The sequence below is a fragment of the Suncus etruscus genome, chromosome 1 (assembly GCF_024139225.1).
Source record: "Suncus etruscus isolate mSunEtr1 chromosome 1, mSunEtr1.pri.cur, whole genome shotgun sequence".
Lineage (NCBI taxonomy): Eukaryota > Metazoa > Chordata > Mammalia > Eulipotyphla > Soricidae > Suncus > Suncus etruscus.
This window is the reverse complement of record NC_064848.1, coordinates 10,780,854-10,803,378: the sequence shown is the minus strand read 5'-3', so window position 1 is coordinate 10,803,378 and position 22,525 is coordinate 10,780,854. Positions and strand designations below refer to the sequence as shown.

At 45.5% G+C, this 22,525-nt stretch overlaps 1 protein-coding gene across 1 annotated transcript in view; it reads right to left on the bottom strand.

The window, feature by feature from the left end:
• Positions 1–4,807: 4,807 nt before the first annotated feature.
• Positions 4,808–22,525, bottom strand: part of NR2E3 (nuclear receptor subfamily 2 group E member 3) — a 35,481-nt gene continuing 17,763 nt past the window's right edge. The window contains exons 3-12 of the mRNA XM_049783949.1: positions 13,348–13,555; positions 12,617–12,776; positions 10,671–10,772; positions 10,351–10,483; positions 10,146–10,249; positions 9,824–10,066; positions 9,535–9,692; positions 8,720–8,966; positions 8,314–8,419; positions 4,808–4,940 (exon numbers count right to left, since the gene is read on the bottom strand). Of these exons, the coding sequence (XP_049639906.1) occupies positions 4,808–4,940; positions 8,314–8,419; positions 8,720–8,966; positions 9,535–9,692; positions 9,824–10,066; positions 10,146–10,249; positions 10,351–10,483; positions 10,671–10,772; positions 12,617–12,776; positions 13,348–13,555 (1,594 nt within the window). The remainder of the gene's footprint in view (positions 4,941–8,313; positions 8,420–8,719; positions 8,967–9,534; positions 9,693–9,823; positions 10,067–10,145; positions 10,250–10,350; positions 10,484–10,670; positions 10,773–12,616; positions 12,777–13,347; positions 13,556–22,525) is intronic.

Below are 22,525 nucleotides of genomic sequence, written 5' to 3'. Positions count from 1 at the left end.
AGTAGTAGTTATTGAAATGCAGCTTAAGTAAAGGTAAAATCTAAACATTTGGGATCTGAAGAAATAGTACAATGGCCAAATAGTACATATGGCCAAAATGGGTCTCATGCCCGGCTCCACATATAGTTCCTGAGCACTGCCAGCTATAGAACAAAACCCAATAAAACTATTTTTAAACTTTTCTATAACCCAGTTGTCAATATTTTATTCAATCGATTTAGACCCAGAAATGAAAGAAAAGGAATAGATTTCTATTAGAACCCCCACCTTAAAAGGCCTAAAGCAGTAGTATCTGCTAAGAAAAAAGACCCCAAGGGTTTTTTACTGGAAACTGCACTGTGAGTAAGAGAAATAAGATATTTTTTTGTTGCTTTTATTTCACCACAACAGTGCATGACTTTGGGAATGCCATTTGTCTTCACTGGATGTTAGCTTTCCTGTCTAGGAAGTTCTGCCCATGGTTATTTGGATGACTTTCTTGAGGTTTCAGCAATTAATCACTTTATTTAAATGCTGAGGTTACAAGGTTGTTCATAATACCATTGGGTTTATTTTTTCACAACTGAAAAGTTCTCTCTCCCTCCTTCCCCCTTTATCTTTTTTTCTTTTAGACACTGCTTTACAGTATTGTTATTGAAGGGCTATTATGCTTACCACTTTATCTCCTTTTAGTATTCTTGTCCAGATTGATGATTTCCAACTATCATTATTATAGTGGTGGTCCCTTCTCTGCTCTAACTGCACTCCTCTGCTGTTTGTGGCAATCTTCCTACCATGGATGGTAGGATGGGTCCTCCTGGCCCTCATCTATATTGTGTCTGGATACTATTACCATGCTGTCTTACTTTTCATATATATATACTTTTTATATATATGTGAAAAGTAAGATAGCATGGTAATCACACACACACACACACACATATATATATATATATACATACATACATACATATATATATATCCCACAAATGAATGTGATAATTCTATGCCCTATGACTGTCTAGGGCTGTCTCTGACTCATTTCACTCATCATATTACTTTGCATATCTATACATGTATAAGCAAATTTTATGACTTTGTTTCCTAACAGATGCATAGTATTCTATTATGTAGATGTTATGTAGATATTATGTAGATGTTCCACAGTTTATCACTCTTCTGTTCTCCCGTACTTGGGTCATTTCCATTTTCTAGCTATTGTGAATAGTGCTGCAATGATCAGAGGAATGCAAAGGACTTTTCTGCATTGCTTTCTTGGGCTCCTAAGGTATATTCCTAGGAGTGGTATTGCTGAATCTTATGGAAACCTAATTTCTAGTTTTTTGAGGGCTATCCATATTGTTTTCCAGCAAAGCTGGATTAAATGGCAGTCCCACCAACAGTGAATGAGAGTCTCTTTCTTCCTGCATCTGCAACAGCACTGTTTTGCAGACTTCTAGATCACCAAACATGCAATAGGACATAACCAGTCTTAAAAATTAGATAAGATCAGCAACAATCTTTGGGCAATGCCAACCAGTTGTAAGGTGAAAGAGAAATAGAGATTTTTTTCCCCTAATGCCAAGTTTATTTCAAATTTCCAGTTCTGAGACCATTGGTTCCATTTTTTTAAAACATTAGGCTGGCAAAAAAAAAAAAAAAAAAGAAAACACAAGAGAAGAATATTTAGGAGGGTGCTGTGAAATCTTTCTTCCTACAGATCTGGTTGCAGTTGCCTCCAAAATATATTTACTTTTTTTGTTTTGTTTTGTTTTGGGGCCACACCCAGCGGTATTCAGGGGTTACTCCTGACTCTGTTCAAAATTCGCTCCTGGCAGGCTTGGTGGACCATATGGGAATTCCAGGGATTAAACCCAGCCCCGTATCAGTTAGGCCTAGTGCAAGGCAAATGCCCTACTGCTCTACCGCTGTCCTGTTACTCCTATTCCTTTACTTTTTTTTTGGTTTCTGGGCCACGTCCAGTGACGCTCAGAGGTTACTCCTGGCTATGGACTCAGAAATTGCTCCTGGCTTGGGGGACCATATGGAACACCAGTGGATCGAACTTCGGTCCTTCCTAGGTGAGCGCATGCAAGGCAAATGCCCTACCGCTTGTGCTACCGCTCCAGCTGCCCCCCCCCCCCGCCTTCTTTTTTATACAAATCTGTGAGCCCCTTTCATGGAAAATGCTTCAGGGGAGGTGGTTCTAGGAATTCAAGAATTCTGGGAATTCAATGTAATTCAAGATCTGGGAAATGGGAGGCAGCATGGTGGACTCTGGTATTAATACCAGATAATCTAGTTATGTACTTCTTGAATTAACTTCCTCCTGAAGTTCCCAGACAATCTTTCCCAGTGCTCAGCCATCCCAGATACTAGTTTGTGAATGTGGCGTACTGTCTTTTCAGTTCACATTCTCAATGTTAGGGTCTGGTATCTGAAAGAACACAAAAAGCAATGAGCTTTGTCTTAAAAGGTTTTATTATTATGCGCAAATCACAAGTCAAATAAATATTGAGTCCTGAAGTTGATTTGCCAGGGCTGTCCCCTTTAGGAGGAGAGTGACCCCAATCTTGGGTATGGGCTTCCTTTTCTACTCTAAAACTGCAATCCTATAATTTTCTTATGCCCTCTACAGTAATTGGTAAGACCCACCTGGAGAGTTCATTGTTCATATTTCCTTGGGAATTGTCAAGCCACCAATTTCCCTCTGCTTATTTGGTAGACTGATACTCTTCATTGGATACATGTTTGGGAAGTTTCAAAGTAGTTTTGGGATTAACTACTAGGCAATTGTGGGTCAGTCTACCCTGTCCACTTGTACATTGTAGCCTCATTCCAGAGAGAATGGGGCTTAGAGGGTGACTGAGAGGTTAAAAGATGGAGGCACTTATGCTAAGATGGAGGAACTTATGCAAAATGTTACTTCAGGGTGGCCTTACACTCAAAAGTAAGATGATTGGATAAGAGTGTAGGGCCTGTTTGGTTATATTTTAAACATGTTTCTTGCTAAAGTGATTTGCTAAGGCTTTGTGTGTGTGGTTTTTTGTTTGTTTTTTGAGCCACACCCAATGGTTCTCAAGGGCTAGTCCTGGCTCTGTGTTCAGGAATCACTTTGATGGGCTCAGAGGACAATATAGGATGCCAGGGACTGAACCCAGATTAGCCAGGTACAAGGCAAATGTCCTGCCCACCATTATCACTTCTGTACTACTAAAATTATGTAGGCCTTTAATGGAAAAAAAACTTTTGGTATGGATTTGAATACTATAATGGCTATATTGGCATTAAATGATGTGGATAATTCAGGCGAATCTTATATTTTGTGACTTTTTTTTTAATCTGGGCAATATTTGCTGCTATTTTCTCTCAGAAACAGCCTGATCGGTGTCCTCTCCCAAGCAGTGCTCTGAGCCATTCTTGCATAGAGGCAGGATCTCTCTGTTGAAGGAATTTACAGAGACCCAAGGATAGAGAGTCCTTAGGAGTCCTCGTTTCTCATGTTTTCCTTCTAAACTTGATGGCATTTTTCTATGAAGGCAAAAGATGCTAGAGAATGTTTCAATTTCAGGGGTAGAGGGGACATGGATAGATTTAAATCAAGTTTTGTAGAACCACGCCAAGCAAAGACCCCTCAGAGTTGTTCTCTGTTTCTCTCCCTTTTCTCACTTATAAATGGGAATATTGATCACTTCACTAGAGTAATATTAGGATTAAGTAACTGCACATTCTGTGCTTGACTCATTACCTGTTTGTACAGTAATTGCCAGGTTAACTACTATTTTTTCACTAGTCTTCAGTATGTCTCTGAAAAGGATGATGCTTATACTTTTTGTTTTGTTTTGTTTTGTTTGTTTTTTTTTGGGGGGGTCACACTCAGCAGTGCTCAGGGGTTACTCCTGGTTCTACGCTCAAAAATCACTCCTGGCAGGCTCGGGGGACCATATGGGATGCTGAGATTCAAACTACCATCCTTCTGCATGCAAGGCAAATGCCCTGCCTTCATGCTATCTCTCTGGCCCTTATGTTTATGCTTTTTAAAAAATGAATTAGGAAGTAATACTCTCCTTGTGCTTGATATGGAAGATGGAGAGGTCAGAAAGAATATGGATGAGATCGGAGAAGCCGTGAAGTGGTGGGATGGCCCCAGAAGGATGCTGGGAGACCCTCGAGGGCAACAGAACACTGAGTTTGAATCTGTTATATCCAGACTCTGAAGGGAGCAAATAGATTTTAGAGAGCCCGGTTCTCATTCCTTCATTGCCCTTGGGGAAGCTAGAGCATGAGGTTCGCATCTCTTGTCCTGATTTGGTTTGTTCTCTGTGTTAGCAAGCAAGGTCTCTCAGAATGTATACAGAACCTAAGTACACCACTCAATTATTCAGCATGAGTAATTTGTGAATCTACCTTCCACTCAAGAGAAAAAGAAATGTTTCAAGCACATCAGAAGTGATTCCACTATTTCAACTTCTAGTACTCTAGACTCATCTTGACTTTTGAACTTTGTACATGCAGTTTAGTGCCAGGTTGCGTTTTCAGCTTTCCTGTTTGTGAGATTTAGCCAGGCTTTTGCATGCTTTGGTAGTTTATTATATTTTATTGGTGCCTTCCTTTATCAGAATGTAACACAACTTGTTCATTTTAGTGTCGATGTAAAGTATAGAGCTAATATGAAGACTCTTAAAATACCTTTTTGGAGAACATTTCTGCCAGGTGCACAAACTTATCAGGGCCCTATCTGGCTGGGTTAAAGGATAAGCAAATGTTTGTTTAGCTTTATTCAGTACATAGTTCTCCAAACTGACCACCCACTTCCCTTCCATCTTCATTAGTTTTTGAATATCTCACAAAGGAGCTTCTCCATTGGGGTATTTCCTATGGTCTTGCGGAAGAAGAGGAGCTCGATGCGTTCAGACGTGATAAATCTCAAAGATGGGAGGAGTAGGAGCAATTTTCCAAACCTGGAGAGGAGAGAGAACCCCATCCAACTCATGATCAGTTGCTGAGCATGAATGCCTGGATACAGTCCCTCCTGGCCAAAGCAGGGAAGGATGAGAATTTGTAAGCAGTGCCAGGGAGAGAAGAGAAATTTCAATAAAAGGCCTAATTCACTAGAGGAATGCTGCCACCTACTTTGAGCCACTGAGGTCCCGTGCCCCCATTGAAGGACATTGACAATACTATTATTATGTCTAAGGATGATAGTGAGAAATTACTAATATATCAGAAATATTGATGTGTGTGATTATTATCTCTCCATGCTATGTGTGATTATGAACTTTCCTCTAAGCTAAAACAAGGATATGGTGGCATAGCCATAGTAAAAAACATGGTGAAAGAAGCTAGAGTGATAGTACAGCAGGTAGGGCATTTACTTTGCATGCAGCTGACCTGGGTTTGACTCCCGGCATCTCATATGGTCTCTGAGCCTGTCTGGAGTAGTTTCTGAGCACAGGGCACTGCTGGTTGCCCCCCCACACACACACACACACAAATAATATAGTGAAGCTGATGCAAATTTTGTGATAGAGACACTCGTCCATAAAAGTAATTGTTATTTTAAAGAAAACAAAAACAAAAAAACAGTTGCCAGGACAAAAGTCCTGGAGCAGAAAACTGGATGTTGAAGTCCCAAGAATCTATTATGATAACCAGATCTTCCCTTGGCAGTGGGGATCATAGCTGAGGTCAGTGCCCAAAGTCAAAAGCCAATGTACGGATTCCACTCTGCTTCAGCATGGAGGCACACCTTCCCCTGACCCACTCTGTTATCTGCTGATCTTGTTATGCAATCTAAGGCTGTCTTTTTCTCCTCATTGCCAAGTAAGTGGCGCTAAGCAGAGGCAAACCCCTCCTTTTCGTCAGGAAAAAGTCACTATAATTAAAAAGTAAATTATTTGAGCTGTAGGAATTGGTCTATCACATCAGGAAATTTCTCTAATTTTAGTACATCTGAAGCTTAATTTAGTGGTTCACACCAGCGATTTAAAAATAAAAGTAAATCATAAGAATATTGTAGATCTAGTTAAAATAATAAAAACTAACTTCTAAGGACTAACTGTATTGGAACTTGATTTTAGGCTCTGCATGCATCGTGATAGAAATTAACCTTTCTCCCTGGGCATTGCAGCACCATTGCAGATCATTCTCATTTCTTTTGAAATCTGTTTGAATCTGTTATATCCAGACTCTGAAGGGAGCAAATAGATTTTAGAGAGCCCGGTTCTCATTGCTTCACTGCCCTTGGGGAAGCTACTTATGCTTGGTCTTAGATTGCTATAGATGTGACGGCGGGGGGGAGGGGATGGTGAGATAGCATGGAGGTAAGGCATTTGCCTTGTATGCAGAAGGATGGTGGTTCGAATTCTGGCATCCCTTATAGTCCCCCGAGCCTGCCAGGATCGATTTCTGAGTGCAGAGCCAGGAGTATGCCAGTGTGTGACCCAAAAACCAAAAAAAAAAAAAAAAAAAAAGTGACAAAGGCAATCTCAATAGTTTGAAATGGGGCCTTTCTGGAAGTTGATCCCTACAGAAACTTGGCTAACGGTGGCTGTTAGAGCAGAAGAGTCTGACAATATGTCAAATCCTTGGGAACAGGGATTTGTTTTTTCTTTTGGTTTTTCGGGTCACACCCATTTGATGCTCAGGGGTTACTCCTGGCTAAGCACTCAGAAATTGCCCCAAGCTTGAGGGGGTCCATATGGGATGCCGGGAGATCGAACCGCGGTCCTTCCTTGGCTAGCGCTTGCAAGGCAGACACCTTTAGCGCACCTCACCGGCCCCAGGAACAGGGATCTTTTTCCCCCATCATAAGCAGCCAAAATCTTTCTGGGCAATATGGTCTATCCCACGCACACTTTGATTTATTATCTTATGACCATTAGATTAAGGATGATTTAAGGTATCCATATTATCTCACTTCTTTGGAGAGAACTTCTGGGAGGCCCATATGTGTGCAGATAACAAGGTCTAAAATGGCCAGTGGCTGTTGGTGAATAGTTGGTCTAGCCTTGCCGTGATGCCCTGGTATCTGTGGTGCTGGACAAAGCTGGGCAGTCCTGATTATGGGTCCATTAAACTGTCCTCCCAGCCACATTTACTATTCCCACAATCCACCAGAGGTGGATCTTTTCCTATATGCCTGCCTTATGCAACTGCATCCCTATAACTGCCCCTCTGCATGAGCCTTACCTTTCCATAATCCATAGCATGTCCCTCAAAACTGACCTCTTTTGACACTCCTTTCTACTTCTTGGTGTATCTCTTCTCAAATAATTTCTCTTCCCTTGCTTTTTACATCCACCCTGTGCCATGCTTGGGCCATTCCAGTTCCTGGAGGTGCTCATATCTGTCCTCCCCACACCAAATAAAAAAAGAAAGAAAGAAAAAATGAAGGGAGGGAGGGAGGGAGGGAGGGAGGAAGGAAGGAAGGAAGGAAGGAAGGAAGGAAGGAAGGAAGGAAGAAGGAAGGAAGGAAGGAAGGAAGGAAGGAAGGAAGGAAGAAGGAAGGAAGGAAGGAAGGAAGGAAGGAAGGAAGGAAGGAAGGAAGGAAGGAAGGAAGGAAGGAAGGAAGGAAGGAAGGAAGGAAGGAAGGAAGGAAGGAAACCACCCCTGGACAAAGAAGCAACTACTGCCCTCCAGGACTGTGTCTAACACTCTCCTAGCACCTCCCCTTCACCCTGCACTCCCTGTCTGCCGAATGAGGAATGTCCTGGGTTTGGTCCTAGTAATGCACAGGCTGATCCAACTGCTGCTTACCTTACCTCCACCTGCTTATTTCACCTAAAATGGACTTCTATGCTCAGAGCCCAGGAGGCTTACCTCCTTCCACTTTTGTCAATTATAGTCTCAATACTGGTGCCAGCTTGAACCAAAGTTTGATCCCCAGAACCCTATAGGGTCCCCCTATATGATTCCTGAGCCAGGAATCATACCTTTGCATAGAGCCAGGAGTAAGTTATGAATACTGATGGATGTGGCCCTCCATATTATTAACAATAACAAAATCCCAAGAATTAAAAAGGGGACAATATCTTCTTTTTAGACCTACATGTCCTTCCACTACCAGTGCTGCCACTCTATGAGGTCCTTCTCAGTTGGTCTCTTCCCCATCCACAATGCCTCCCCTCTTCTTCTGCCCACATGATAAACACTTAACCCCCTTCCTCAGTAATCCCAGTCTTGGGCCCCCTGGAGACAGGAACTGTATTATTTTGCACTTTGGGGACCTCATTCTTGGGGCCTACTACATAGGAGTTTTTGGATCTGACAGTATGTGGGGAGGTAGGGAGGTAAAGAGGGCAAGGTTTGGGCAGGCAGGTCTGTGCTGGTCACCTGACAGTCTGGCTGGGATGATGTGCCTTGCTGTGCTGGTTTAGCATCACCAGGGACTGGTCCTGTAAAGCCTCCACATGCTCAGAATTCTTCAGGCCCTGTGTTTCTGTGGGAGAAGCAGCTCCAATGAGATCTTCTGCATCCCCCTCTGGACCTGTCCCCAGGGGGAGACACCTGAACATGTCTGGGACTCTGGGTGGTTTTTGGATTGTGAAAGGCAGAAGGAAGTTTTAGTCGGGCTGGGGGAAATGACTCATGTTTGAGAACACAGGCCTGTTTGGGGCTGCCTCCAGCACCACACTGACCACAATACAAGGGGAAGGGTGGGGACGAGATGACTCCCAGAGCAGATTTCCCGTTCTACGTTCTCAGCCTCTTCTCTCTAAGCAATCAATGCTCAATTGACCTGGTTTGAAGAGGACCAGGGCCTTCATGCAGGCGAACTCGGTGGGGTCCACAGCTAGCACCCGAAAGCGGAAGATGATTTCCTGCAGGGTGCGGGCATCTGTGCTGACCAGCCCCAGTTGGCCTTGGGAGCTGCCAGCAGCTGAGGCCTGTGGAGGGCCAAGGAGGGGACAGCTGTCCAGAGGCAGAGACCACTGGATCACAGCAAGGAGGAAGAGTTCACTCCATGCCTCCTCCAGCAGGATGACCTGTGTGTAGAGAGGATAGACGGACAATTGGCAGGGAAGGACTTAGCAGATGGCAGCATCTTCTGGTTCTTTGCCTAACATGAGCCAGGGCATTGGGACTTGGCACCCTCTAGTTCAGCTGCTGAGGGGTCCAGACATGCAGCTGGAGCAGCAGCTGGAGCATGGGTATCCACACTGCAATAGCATCCCAAGCTGAGTGTGCTGAGGAAATCTAGCACTGGCATCTGAGCTGCTCTGGCAGACACTCCCCTCCATGCCTGCTTGGGTGGATCGTGTGAGCTTGGCAACTTCACCCACTGGATGCCCTGAAGAGAGAAGACTAAAAGTTCAAGGCTGGAAGCAAAAGGGGTCTTGTTTGGGGAGCCCAGAGACCCCCTATTCTGCTGTCATGCCGTGTCAGTTAAGAGCCCAGGGTTTGTCTGTTCAGCAAGAAAGAAGACCCAGAGACACAAACCTCAAATCATCGCTGCTACCCTTGAGCCCCACTGACTTAGACTTTATGCACCCCTCCAGTCCTCACCTGCACAGGTACCTATGTGCCCTCACCAGGGCTGCCAGATGTGTGTACCTGGTCCCTGAAGGGCAGGCTGGAGAACACAGGCAGGCTTTTGGCCCACTTGACGGCCATGAAGAGCAGCCGAGCAGAAGTCTCGTGGGTGCTGTCCAGGCCGCAGGGGGAAGTGGGGAACTCAGGGTCATTGCTGGTGACATCAATATTCTCATCAGCTGTGGGAACATCAGTCCGTTGTGCAGTAGGTGATGGGGGGTGGGCAGGGATTGTTTGGGGTCCACCCATCCTGGGTGAGGATTCAGGTTGGGTGTCATCAGGCCAAGGGACTGTGTTCTCCCCCACTCACCATCTTCTGGCTCCAGCTTCATACCAGTTTCTGCTGAAATCAGGCTGGCCATGAAATGGCGCTGACCAGATGGTGTCAGTGCTCCAGGCCTCAGGACTCTGGCTGCAGAAACAGGGGGAGCGCCCAGAGGACTGGGGACCGCTGGGTCTGGGGACATCAGCAGGAGCTCCCGACCTGAGACTACTTCTGGGTTGCCCTGGTGGATCTGGTTGACACTGCGGGGCTGGCGCTCGTTCTGCACGGCTGGGAGTAGAGTAGCAAATGTCAGGTTGCACCACCACCTGTGCCCCCCCATCTCTCCGCCAGGCTGCTCTTGACTCACCATCCTGGTTCATGCCCGCCTGCAGACACTTCTTCAGCCGGCAGGCCTGGCACTGGTTCCGGTGGGCCTTGTCCACAGGGCAGAGCCCAGCACCCACCTGGCACCTGCAAGCCAGGCAGCCCAGGGGTCAGTGCTCTCTCGCCTCCTCCTCTCCGTGGACCCCACCCTGGGGCCAGCATCCCCCACCGCCCCAGCCCTGCCTCACCTGTACACCAACCTCCGCCTCACGCTCCTCTTGAAAAAGCCACTGCAGCCGTTGCAGGCATAGACTCCGTAGTGTTTCCCACTACTGCTGTCCCCGCATACACGACACTGCAACTGCAGCGAGGGGCCTCCACCTGCGGCAGGGCAGCGTCACTCTCGACCCCCGAACCCCTTGCAAAAAGCTTCCAGTCACACTGTCCCCTCTCCTCACGCCCCTGTACCGCTTCTGCCTTCTGCTGGACCTGAAGGCCCCTCTGACCTTCAGGCTCTGACTGCCCCTGCTCCCCCAAGGCCCAGATCCTACCTCCAAGAAAGTCATACCTGTAGGGTCCTCCCCCAGGTCCCATCTGCCTGCAGATTCCTTCCTGGAAGGAATGGATATGACTGATGATGCTGCCGCAGCCATGTTGGAGTTTATAGGCGCTGAATATAAATGTTGGTTCTAGGAAAGCGTCTCGGAAGTTGAGGAGGGCCTGGTCCCTGTCTCCCTTCCTTTGCATCTGTTCTCTTCTAGCCACTTGGCCTTCTCTGTCTCTTCCGCCTCAGCTCAGGAGCTCAACTTTCCCTCACAACACTGGCTCTCTGGAGAATCTACCAGGACAGCGCTGCAGGCAGTTTATGATCCTCTTAATCTTTACTGTCTGGGTCATCTGCAGCATTACAAGGTACCCCCTCCAGTCAGCCAAGCCTGCTGCCCCCACTTCTCCCCCCAGTGCCCACCAACAGGTCACCTCTTGTGCCTTGAAGGAAGCTGCATTCATCTACCCTAAAACTTCAAGCTTTTTTTGTTTGTTTGTTTTTGTGTTTTGTTGATTTGGGGGCTACACCCGGTGTCACTCAGGGGTTACTTCTGGCTATGCACTCAGAAATCACTCCTGGCAGACTCGGGGGAACCATATAAAACACGAGGGATCAAACCCAGGTCCATCCTGGGCAGCGGCATGCAAGGCAAACGCCCTACCACCATGCTATCTCTCCAGTACCAAACTTCAAGCTTTTTGAGCAGAGGGTATCTGGGAAACGTGTGTGTATACATGCGTGATATACGTATGTGTACAATGCATACACCTGTATATTGCGCACCTGTATGTGGGCACATGTGTAAGTGTTATACACGTGTGTCCTGGCTTGGTGTACTCATTGTGTCCAGCTTTGTCCTGCTGCTTCTCATCAAACCCTTGGGAATTTTTGCTTTGGGTCCAGGCTCAGGGTTTGGCTACCCTAGCAAGTTCAGTCCCTGGACAAGGCCTGGCCACAGGTGATTCTCATCACCCACCCTGAGCTGTCCTGCAGGGCCCAGGCAGGGCAGACTCTTCCAGGCCTGGGCTGCAGAGTCAAAGCTGGCAGAAGTTCTCAGGACACAGAAGCTGGGCCTGCACGACAGGAGAGATGGCTGAGCTGGGCTCTCTAGGACAGCCACCTGTCCTCAGGGATGTGGTCCCATGCCCCTAGTTGGGCTGTAGAGATGGGAGGAAAAGTCTGTACCTGCTTGGACCAACCCTGGGCCCAGAGGCAGAGTGAAGTGAGCTGTCTGCAGGTTCTAATTCCTGCTCACTCCCTGAGCCAGAGAGTAATGGTTGGTGGGCAGTGCTATTACTCTCTTATAGATAACAAAGATTTATTGTAGAATGAGGAATTCTTCATACAGAGAGAACCAGAATAAGGTGTGAGGCCACCAAGATGTCAAGAGAAACTAGAAAAGAGCCTTTTTTTTCCCCCAACCCTGTGCCACACTTCAATGCTCAACGACTCAGAGCAAAGAGTCAGACAGTCTTGCTTCACCTCTGGTGCCAGCCAGCTTGGTCAGGGTCCCTAAGTTAGGGTTAAATTGGGGGTGTGGGAACCTTGCACAGTTTCTAGAAGGAATCTGAGTTAAGGATGGGGCCGAGTCCTTAGCTGTGATGTCAAGGTTAACTCACAGGGTAACAGGGAAGCAGTATTAGGGATTTGGAAAGTCAGCCTCAGAAGATCAAGGCTGTCCTTCTACCCCTGGCTTCTCCCTACCTCTGCCCAGCAGCACCTTGGGGTCCCCCCTACTGCCCAGTTTCTAGACCCAGCAACTTACAGATTCAAGGGCACTTGCCACCATGAACACACCTGAGAGACCCCTTTAGCCCCCAGCTCATCTTTTTCACTTGCTCTGAGCCCATATCCTCACCATGTTCTTTTCCTCCAGTCTGGATCTTGTCATGATGTGACACTTTCTGCTCTTTCTGGGCATCCTACAGATGTCTTCACTCTCATGCCCAACCAGGCCAGACTTCTACCTCTGCTCTTCTGCCTCTGTTTGGCAGAGGCCCCACAGGAGAGACCCCTGGAGCAGGTGTGCACAGTGAGACAAAAATCCAAGGGGGCCTGAGATTCTGGAATCTGAGCCTGAGCCCTAGAAGCTGGGGACAGAGCAAGAAAAGGACAAAGGGGGCATCTCTGGGATTGGAGAAACAGTGAAGTGGGTAAGGCTTTGCAAGTGGCCAACCTGGGTTTGACCCATGACATCCCATATGGGACCCTGAGCACTGCCAGGAGTGATTTCTGAATACAGAGCCAGAGTTCTGAGAACCACTAGGTGTAGTCTAAAAATAAAACGAAACAACAACAACAACAAAAGACAAAAAGGAAGAAAGAAAGAAAGAAAGAAAGAAAGAAAAGAAAAGAAAGAAAGAAAGAAAGAAAGAAAGAAAGAAAGAAAGAAAGAAAGAAAGAAAGAAAGAAAGAAAGAAAGAAAGAAAGAAAGAAAGAAAGAAAGAAAGAAAGAAGAAAGAAAGAAAGAAAAGAAAAAGGAGAGGGTCTCAGCAAGAGTAACCAAGGAGACCCCACCATGATGAACCCAGCCCCACCTCACAGGCCCTGGGTTGGATTCCCAGCACTGCTGTGTTCTATCTCCTGTTCCCAAGGAAAGAGAAAGCCCCTGAGAACTGCATTGGCATAAACACCTGCAGATCATCTGTCATCCCCCACCCTCACCAAAGCTCTGAGGAGCTTGTTGGCTTCAGCTCACAGATGGGGCAATGGATTCAGAGAGGTTCAGCTGATTGTTTGGGTCACACAGCCACAAAGTAATAGTGGGGGTGGAGACAGGGGTTCCTGTGTTTGTCTGATTCCTGAACTGCTTCCCACAGTCATGCTCTTCAAGAAGAAAAAGCAAGCCCCAGGCAGTGGGCTTCCATGGCTGGGCAGCAGGCTGGGAACTTGTCTGACTGGACAGGCTAAGACAGGAGCAGCCAACCCATAGGGGTACAGGAATGAGAGCCAGACCAGGGGAGGAAGTGGACAGGAGATGACAGGAAGGCAGCTTTGTAGGAAGGGGATGTGGCGTCTTTGGTTGCTAAGGCAGTTTCAGAAAACTAAAGAAAGAGGAGTGGAGGATGAGGCTACAGGTGGCATTGAAGCATTGAAGCAGATATCAACAGAGCAGCTTAGGAGCAGGGGTCAAACGGAAGTAAGGGGTCAAGGGCAAATGGAAGGGAAGGTCAGGAGTTCAGGGAAGGAAGTGTCTGTGGTTCTGGGAAGGAAGGGGCATAGGGACCAGAAGGTAAGGGGTTGGGGTCCAGGGAAGGAAGGTACCCCTGGAGGAGGTCCTTGTACCTCAGAACTTTGCCTCAGGGAGTCAGCTGTTGTCCTAGAAAGCCCAGCAGGGGCTCTTGGGCAGGATTCCAGGAGGCGGGGCTCTATGGAGTGTGGAGTTTGGGGTGCTCAAGGGAGAGAGGTGAGACCTGGCTGGTAGGCAGGAAAGAAAGGGGCTTCACAAGGACTCTATCTAGGCACCTGGAGGGTTTTTCTTGAATCCCCTGCAGGGCACAAACACCAAGGAAGGGGGAGAGACTGGGCCAGCTCCATCTGGGCATCTCCTGTAAACACATAAGGAAGGGCATGGAGGTGGGGAGAAGGCAGCCTGGAGCTGAGGGAAGCACCGAAGGAAGTGAACTATTGTCCCACACATTTCTTCTCTGCATCTTCTGAGCTCCTCTTGCTGTTTGGACTCAATCTGCTCTGCCCTTTCCTTCACACTCTTCAGGCCTGCTCACTTCCTTTAGGCAGCCTGCCCAAATTCCCAGTCTGCTTGCCATCCAACAGGCACTTGTGGGGTCTGATCTTGCCCTTGACTCCCATTTTACTCATTCCAGCTCAACTTTCTCTTCCCTTTGGATGGAAAATACCAAGGACAGAATTCAGAGTCTCAGGTCAGCTGGGCATCTGGCTAGCTGTGTTGTCGACAGCACAAGTGTGTTCATGGGACAGATTTTTATCGTGGTGGCATTTTCCTACTGGATCACTAAGAACAAATCCCAACTGTAGAAAGGGTTGGGAGAGCTGGAGCTCAAGCTTTGCATGTAGGATCCTTGAAATGTTTGCTTTGGTCCACACCTGGTGATGCTCAGAGCTTCTTACTCTTGGCTTTGCTCTTAGGGGTCACTCCTGGTGATGGTCGGAAAACATATGGGATGTCAGGGATCACTCTGAGCCCAGGATCTTTGAGTTCGATCTCTAGTAAGTACTTCAAGGTCTTCTGCCAATCTACACACTGGTACCCACGGTGTGACCCCAGCTACCGGGTATGATTCAGCAGCCATGTTAGTGTCCAGAGAGGAGAGGCAGCTGCAGTGTTTATGAGCCTCTAACCCCATTTCCAGCCCACATCTGTTTCTTTTCTCATTGGGTGTGTGTGTGGGGGACAGATACAGCGAGCCTAGCTGAGAGGTGACAATGCAGGTGGACAGGACATTTCAGGGTCTTTCCCAATCTGTGACTGCCAGCTGCTGGGGCAGACGCCAAAGGATTAGTCAGCTCAAAGCCTTGAATGTGCTGACAAAGAGGCCACTTGGTCACTAATGCAATGATTCCCAGGGGGACAGCTCAGCACCTTCATGGACTCTGGGAGGCCTGGGACTAGGGTGGGGGCTGTGAGGGGATTAGGGGGGGATGTTGGGTGCAGGACAAAACTATAGCACCTGACTTCCAGTTTCCTGCCCTGCCCCGCTGCTAGCCTGGGCTCTGCCCTAAGGAGGAATGTAGCTTGGCTGGGCTGGCTAGATAGGACAGTGGGGTCATGGGGTACCTTCCTGGTAGGGCACCTTGTTGGGGGAGAGCCCCTCTTTGTATCATTTAGTCTTGGGAGCAAGCCTTTTTTTTTAAGAACATTCTGCAGTACCTGCACTGTATCCCACCCCCTCGGAGAAGGAGCAGTTATGAAGCCAGTGTTCTGGGGTGCAGGAAATGCTCAGATATGAATGTATGTGTGAGTGTGGAGGTGTACGGGGAGCACTGGGGTTGTATTCCATACAGAATGGATGCTCTCCCTGAAAATTGCTCAGTGTGGAATGCTGCCTAGTCCAACCTTTATGGAAAGAGATACAGAGATTTCTCCAAAAACTGAAATTGAGCTCCCATACGATCCAGCTACACCACTCCTAGGAATACACCCTAGAAATACAAAAATACAATACAAAAATCCCTTCCTTACACCTATATTCATTGCAGCACTATTTACCATCGCAAGACTCTGGAAAAAACCAAGATGCCCTTCAACAGATGAATGGCTAAAGAAAAACTGTGGTACATATACACAATGGAATATTATGCAGCTGTCAGGAGAAATGAAGTCATAAAATTTTCCCATACATGCATGTACATGGAATCTATTATGCTGAGTGAAATAAGTCAGAGAGAGAGAGAGAGAGAGAGAGAGAGAGAGAGAGAGAGAGACACGCAGAATGGTCTCACTCATCTATGTGTTTTAAGAAAAATGAAAGACATTCTTGCAATAATTTTCAGAGACAAAAGAGAGGAGGGCTGGAAGTTCCAGCCCACCTCATGAAGCTCACCACAATGAGTGATGAATTTAGTTAGAGATATAATTACATTGAGAACTATCCTAACTATCCTAACAATGAGAATGTATGAGGGAAATAGAAAGCCTGTCTAGAGTACAGGCAGAGGTGGGGTGGGGTGGAGGGAGATTTGGGACACTGGTGATGGGAAGGTTGCACTGGTGATGGGAGGTGTTCTTTACACGACTGAAACCCAACCACAATCATATTTGTAATCAAGGTGTTTAAATAAAATAAAAAGAAAAAAGAAAAAAAAGAGAAAATTGCTCAGTGTCCCTCACCTCGGGAAAGGCCTAGTGACCCCACAGCACAGCTATGTATATGTATTTGTGCATACATATATCTGTAAATCTGCCTAGGACCCCTAATCTAAAGCCTCAGTTTTCTTTCCCTTTACAGAGCCTGAATCAAGAAAAAAGTTTCTTTTCCTAGTGCCCTGATTGAAGGATCCTACTCTAGAACACCAGAAGGAATGTTTTCTCAGTAAAGTCTCTTTATTTTCTTTTCAGGAGCAACTGTTTGCTTCAGTCCCTCCCCTCTGCCAGGCTCCCTGACCTCATGGGGCCTGGCACAGTGTTGCCCCCTCAGAGAGACCTGTCCATCCTTCATGGTGAGAGAAGAGGCCCACAGCAGCCTAGCCTCTCTCCCCTTGGCTGAGAGACTCCACGTTAGCTTAATTCATTTGTTATTTAGAAACAGACTCATTTTGCTATCCCAAACAGAAACCTTTCATGTTCAGTATGAACATGCACTACTGTTTGTGAGGAGGATAAAGCAAAGTTCTTATTTTTTTTTAGAAAAAAATAATTGGGGGGGGGGTGGCGAGGTGACGCTAGAGGTAAGGTGTCTGCCTTGCAAGCGCTAGCCAAGGAAGGACCGTGGTTTCATCCCCTGGCGTCCCATATGGTCCCCCCAAGCCAGGGGCAATTTCTGAGTGCTTAGCCAGGCGTAACCCCTGAGCATCAAACGGGTGTGGCCCAAAAAACAAAAAAACAAAAAAAAAAAAAAAAAAAGAAAAAGAAAAAGAAAAAATAATTGGGGTCCAGAGGTAGGGTGTTTGCCTTGCATGCAGAACAATGGTGGTTTAAATACTGGCATTCCATATGGTCCCACGAGCCTGCCAGGAGTGATTTCTGAGCATAGAGCCAGGAGTAACTCCTGAGCACTGCTGGGTGTGACCCAAAAACCAAAAAAAAAAAAAAAAAATTGATCATATAGTAGTTTGGGTCTTGCAACAACATGGTAGGCTGTGTGGTTCAGATACATAGAAATAAGACACCACAATTCTGCCCTGTGCTAGAGGCCCACAGCCCATGACCCTATGACCTTCAGTCACCTCTAACGCCCCATCTCAATTTCTTTTCTTCTCTGTATTTCTCCTCCTATGCTCTATGTACCTGACATCTGTCTTTCATCCCTTGAATCTCCCTTCCTGTTATTCTATATTTCACAGATAAGAGATTATCCTGTATTTGTCTTCTTCTGACTCCCTTTACTCAATATGATACTCTCCAGTTCCATCCATGTTGCCGCAAATTGCATGATTTCATCTTCTCTTGCAGCTGAAAGTATTCCATTGTGTATATATTTCACACCTTCTTTATCCACTCATCTGTCATTGGACACCTCGGTTGATCTCATATCATGGCTATAGCACTGAATGCTGCAATAAATTGTGATTTGCATATATTCTTTTGAATGATTATTTTTATTTATTTTTACTTTTTTGGGCCACACCCGGAGATGCTCAGGAGTTACTCCTGGCTCTATGCTCAGAAATAGCTCCTGGCAGGCTTGGGGGACCATGTGGGATGCTGGTATTCGAACCAACCACCTTAGGTCCTGGATCGACTGCTTGCAAGGCAAACACTGCTGTGCTATCTCTTCAGCCCCCTTGAATGAATATTTTTGTGTTCTGGGTATAGAGACCTAGCTGTAGAATTGTTGGGTTCGATGGCAGCTCTGTTCTTACTTTACTTATAACTCTCCATATGGTCTTCACGGGGGTTGGATCGGGTGACATTCTCACCAGCAGAGTTCCGTTTTCACCACCTCAAGACCAATCATAGATTGTTCCCACTCATTTTAATCTATGCCATCCTCGCTGGTGTGAGATGATTATTTCATTGCTGTCTTGATTTGGATTTCCCTAATAATAAGCAACGATGAGCACTTTTTTCATGTGCCTCTTTTCCAACCATCTGTACCTACAGACAATGGTAGAGAGAAGTCGACACTTTCTCTACCCCCACCCCAACTGGGCTTGGCACTGTGATTGGTGCTGGATCACTGTACACCCCAAACTCAACTATGAGCAACTTTGTAAAGCACAGTACCTTAATAAACAAATTAAACAAGAAAGAAAGGGGCTGGAGAAATAGCAATGTGGTATTTTGCCTTGCATGCAGCCATCTTGGGATGGACCCAGGTTCAATTCTCAGTATTCCATATGGTCCGCTGAGACTTCCAGCAGCGATTTCTGAGTGAAGAGCCAGGAGTAAACCCCTGAGTGTTGCCAGGTGTGACCAAAGAAAAAGAAAGAGGGGCCGGAGAGATAGCATGGAGGTATGGTGTTTGCCTTTCAAGCAGAAGGTCATTGGTTCGGATCTCACATCCCATATGGTCTCCTGAGCCTGCCAGGAATGATTTCTGAGCATGGAACCAGGAGTAACCCCTGAGCATTGCTGGGTGTGACCCAAAAACAAACAAACAAACAAACAAACAAAAAGAAATAAAAAGAAAGAAAGGGAAAGAAAGAAAGAGGGGCTGGAGAGATAGCATGGAGGTAGGGCATATGCCTTGCATGCGAAGAACGGTGGTTTGAATCTCGGCATTCCATATGGTCCCCAAGCCTGCCAGGAGCAATTTCTGAATGAAGAACCAGGAGTAGCTCCTGAGCACTGCTGGGTTTGACCCAAAAACCAAAAAAAAAGAAGAAAGAAAGGAAAGAAAGAAAGAAAGAAAGAAGAAAGAAAGAAAGAAAGAAAGAAAGAAGAAAGAAAGAAGAAAGAAAGAAAGAAAGAAGAAAGAAAAAAGAAAGAAGAAAGAAAGTACTAAAAGAAAAAGAAAGGGAGAAAGAAGAGAAAAGAGAAAGAAAGACTGCAGTTCATTTGAAAGATAACAGTCACAACAATGATTTAGCAGTAACAGGGACTTTCAGTGAAGAAATAGTGAGACATATTTGAAGGTGAAACTCTCACTTTCTGAATTTGAGACTAATATAATAATAGCCTTTCATATCTGGGCCAAGCTGAGTGGAAAAACTGCAACCTAAGGTGGGATGTAGTACTAGGGTGCCCCTTTCTTGTCCTGCAGTGCAGGGCTCTGGGGAAGTACTGTGTGTGTGTGTGTGTGTGTGTGTGTGTGTGTGTGTGTGTGTGTGTGTGTGTGTGTGTGAATGGGTACCCCTTGGGAACTAGCAGAGACATATCTTACAAGTTCTTCCACATAGGCAGCCTAACCAATGCAGTCTCACTGCTTGTCATACCTTATCATCATATTTTATCATCACACACACCCAGATAGGAATGTGTCTGTGTCCTTAGGTGGAACATACCCGGGGATGAGCATTTGTGTATACAAGTGTGGGGGCATGAGGTGGGTGTGGTGAGAAGACAGTTGGCTTGTGGAAGGAGTTGTGACTGCCAAACCCAGGACTGGGACAAAAGACATTTTCTGAGGGCCCTGCCAGCTCCTGCCAGCTGTAGGGACTTAAAGCCTTTCCAGTCACAACTGTTCAGATAAGCAGCATTCACCAACTGGTGCATTTTCTTGTCTGGCTTTTGATTCTGAAGTAAGCTGTACTTTCTGACATTTTTTAAAATTCATTTAAGCACTGTGGTCACAGAGATGTTTGTAGTTGGGTTTCAGTCATAGAATGTACACCACCCTTCACCAGTGCAACTTTCCCATTACTACTGTCCCTCATTTCCCTGCCCTCCCTGCACGCCCTGCCTGCCTGCCTCTCGGAACAAGCATTCTACTTTTCTTTCTTTCACTATCATTGTTATGGTAGTTGTCAAAGCAGTTAGTGCTATAACTGTGCTTGCCGCTCTTTGTGGCAAGCTTTATATCATCCCAGTCCTCATCTCTATTGTCTAGATATTATTACCATATTGTCTTTTAATTTTCTTATATCCCACAGATGAGTGAGACTATTCTATGTCTGTCCCTCTCCCTCTGACTCCTTTCACTCAGAATAATAGTCTCCATGTCCATCCAGGTATAAGCAAATTTCATGACTTCCTTTTTCCTGATGGCTGCATAGTATTTCATTGTGTAGTTGTACCAAGTTTCTTTATTCAGCCACTCATCTGTTGTTGTATCCAGATTTTGGCTATTGCAAATAGTGCTGCAATGAATATAGGAGTGCAGAGGGCATTTTTGCATTGTGTTTTTGTGTTCCTAGGGTATATCCCTAGAAGTGGTATTGCTGGATCATATGGGAGTTCAATTCCCAGTTTTTTTTTGAGGAATATCCATATTGTTTTCCAGCAAGGCTGGACTAGACAGCATTCTTACCAGAAGTGAATGAGAGTTCCTTTCTCCCCACATACGCACCAGCACTGGTTGTTCTTGTTCTTGTGATGTGTGATAGATTCTGTGGTGTGAGATGATACCTCTTTGTTGTTTTGATTTGGATCTCCCTGATGATCAGTGATGTGAAGCATTTTTTCATGTGCCCTTTAGCCAACTGTATTTCTATCTGTTCATTTCTTCTCCCCATCTTCGTATGGAGTGAGATGTTTTCTTCTTGCTAAATTCTATCAGTGCCTTGTATATCTTAAATATTACCCTCTTATCTTTTTTTAATAAAATCTTTATTTAAACAACGTGATAATTGTAGTTGGGTTTTAGTCATAAACAGAACACCCCCCTTCAACAGTGCAACATTCCCACCACCAATGCTCCCCCTCCCTCCTTCCCAAACCCTGCCTGTATTTGAGACAGGCATTCTACTTCTCTCATTCATTAGATTGTCATGATAGTTGTTAGTGTAGTTGTTTCCCTAACTGTGCTCACCATTCTTTGTGGTGAGCTTCATATTGTGAGCTGGTCCTTCTGGCCCTCATATCTATTGTTTCTGGGCATTATTACAATAATGTTTTTAATTTTTCTTAAAACCCATAGATGAGTGAGACTGTCTGTGTCTATCTCTCTCCATCTGACTTATTTCACTCAGCATAATAGATTCCGTGTGCATTCATGTATAGGAAAATTTCATGACTTCATCTCTCCTGATGGCTGCATAATAATTCATTGTGTATATATACTACAGTTTATTTAGCTATTCATCTGTTGAAGGGCATCTTGGTTGTTTCCAGAGTCTGGCTACTGTAAAAAGTGCTGTGATGAATGTAGGTATGAGTAAGGGATTTTTGTATTGTATTTTTGTGTTCCTCGGGGATATCACTAGGAATGGTATAGCTGGATCATATGGGAGCTCAATTTCGAGTGTTTGAGGACTCTCCATATTGTTTTCCATAAAGGCTGGACTAGACAGCATTCCCACCAGCAGTGAATGAGAGTTCCTTTCTCTCCACATCCCCTCTAGCACTGATTGTTCTTGTTCTTTGTGATGTGTGCCAGTCTCTGTGGCATGAGATAGTACCTAATTGTTGTTTTGATTTACATCTTCCTATGGTTAGTGATGTGGAGCATTTTTCATGTGTCTTTTGGCCATTTGTATTTCTTTTTTTGATAGTATCTTTTCATTTCCTCTCCCCATATTTTGATGGTGTTAGATGGTTTTCTCTTGTTAAGTTCTGTCAGTACCTTGTATATTTTCTATATTAGCCCCTTATCTGATGGGAATTGGGTGAATAGTTTCTCCCATTCTGATTATCCCCTTATCTAATGGGTGTTGGGTGAATAATTCTCTGATTCCATGGGTAGTCTTTGCATCCCAGTCACTATTTCCTTTGAAGTGCAGAGGCTTCTAAGTTTAATGTAGTCCCATTTGTTTATCTCTATTTCTACTTGCTTGGACAGTGGGTTTTTCTCCTTGAAGATGCTGTTAATCTCAATTTAATGGAATGTTTTGCCTGTGCTTTCTTCTATATGCCTTATAGTTTTAGGTTTAATATCAAGGCATTTAATTTATTTTGATTTGACCTTTGTGCATGGTGTTTGAAAGAAAGGTTTGAGTTCACTTTTTTACATGTGGCTGACCAGTTGTTCCAACACCAGTTGTTGAAGAGGATATTCTTGCTTCATTTTGCATTTATTGCCCCTTTATCAAAGATTAATGGATTGTATGTCTGGGGAACATTCTCTGAATACTCAAGTCTATTCCATTGATCTGAGGGTCTGTCTTTCCATGCTGTTTTAATGATTATTGCTTTGTAG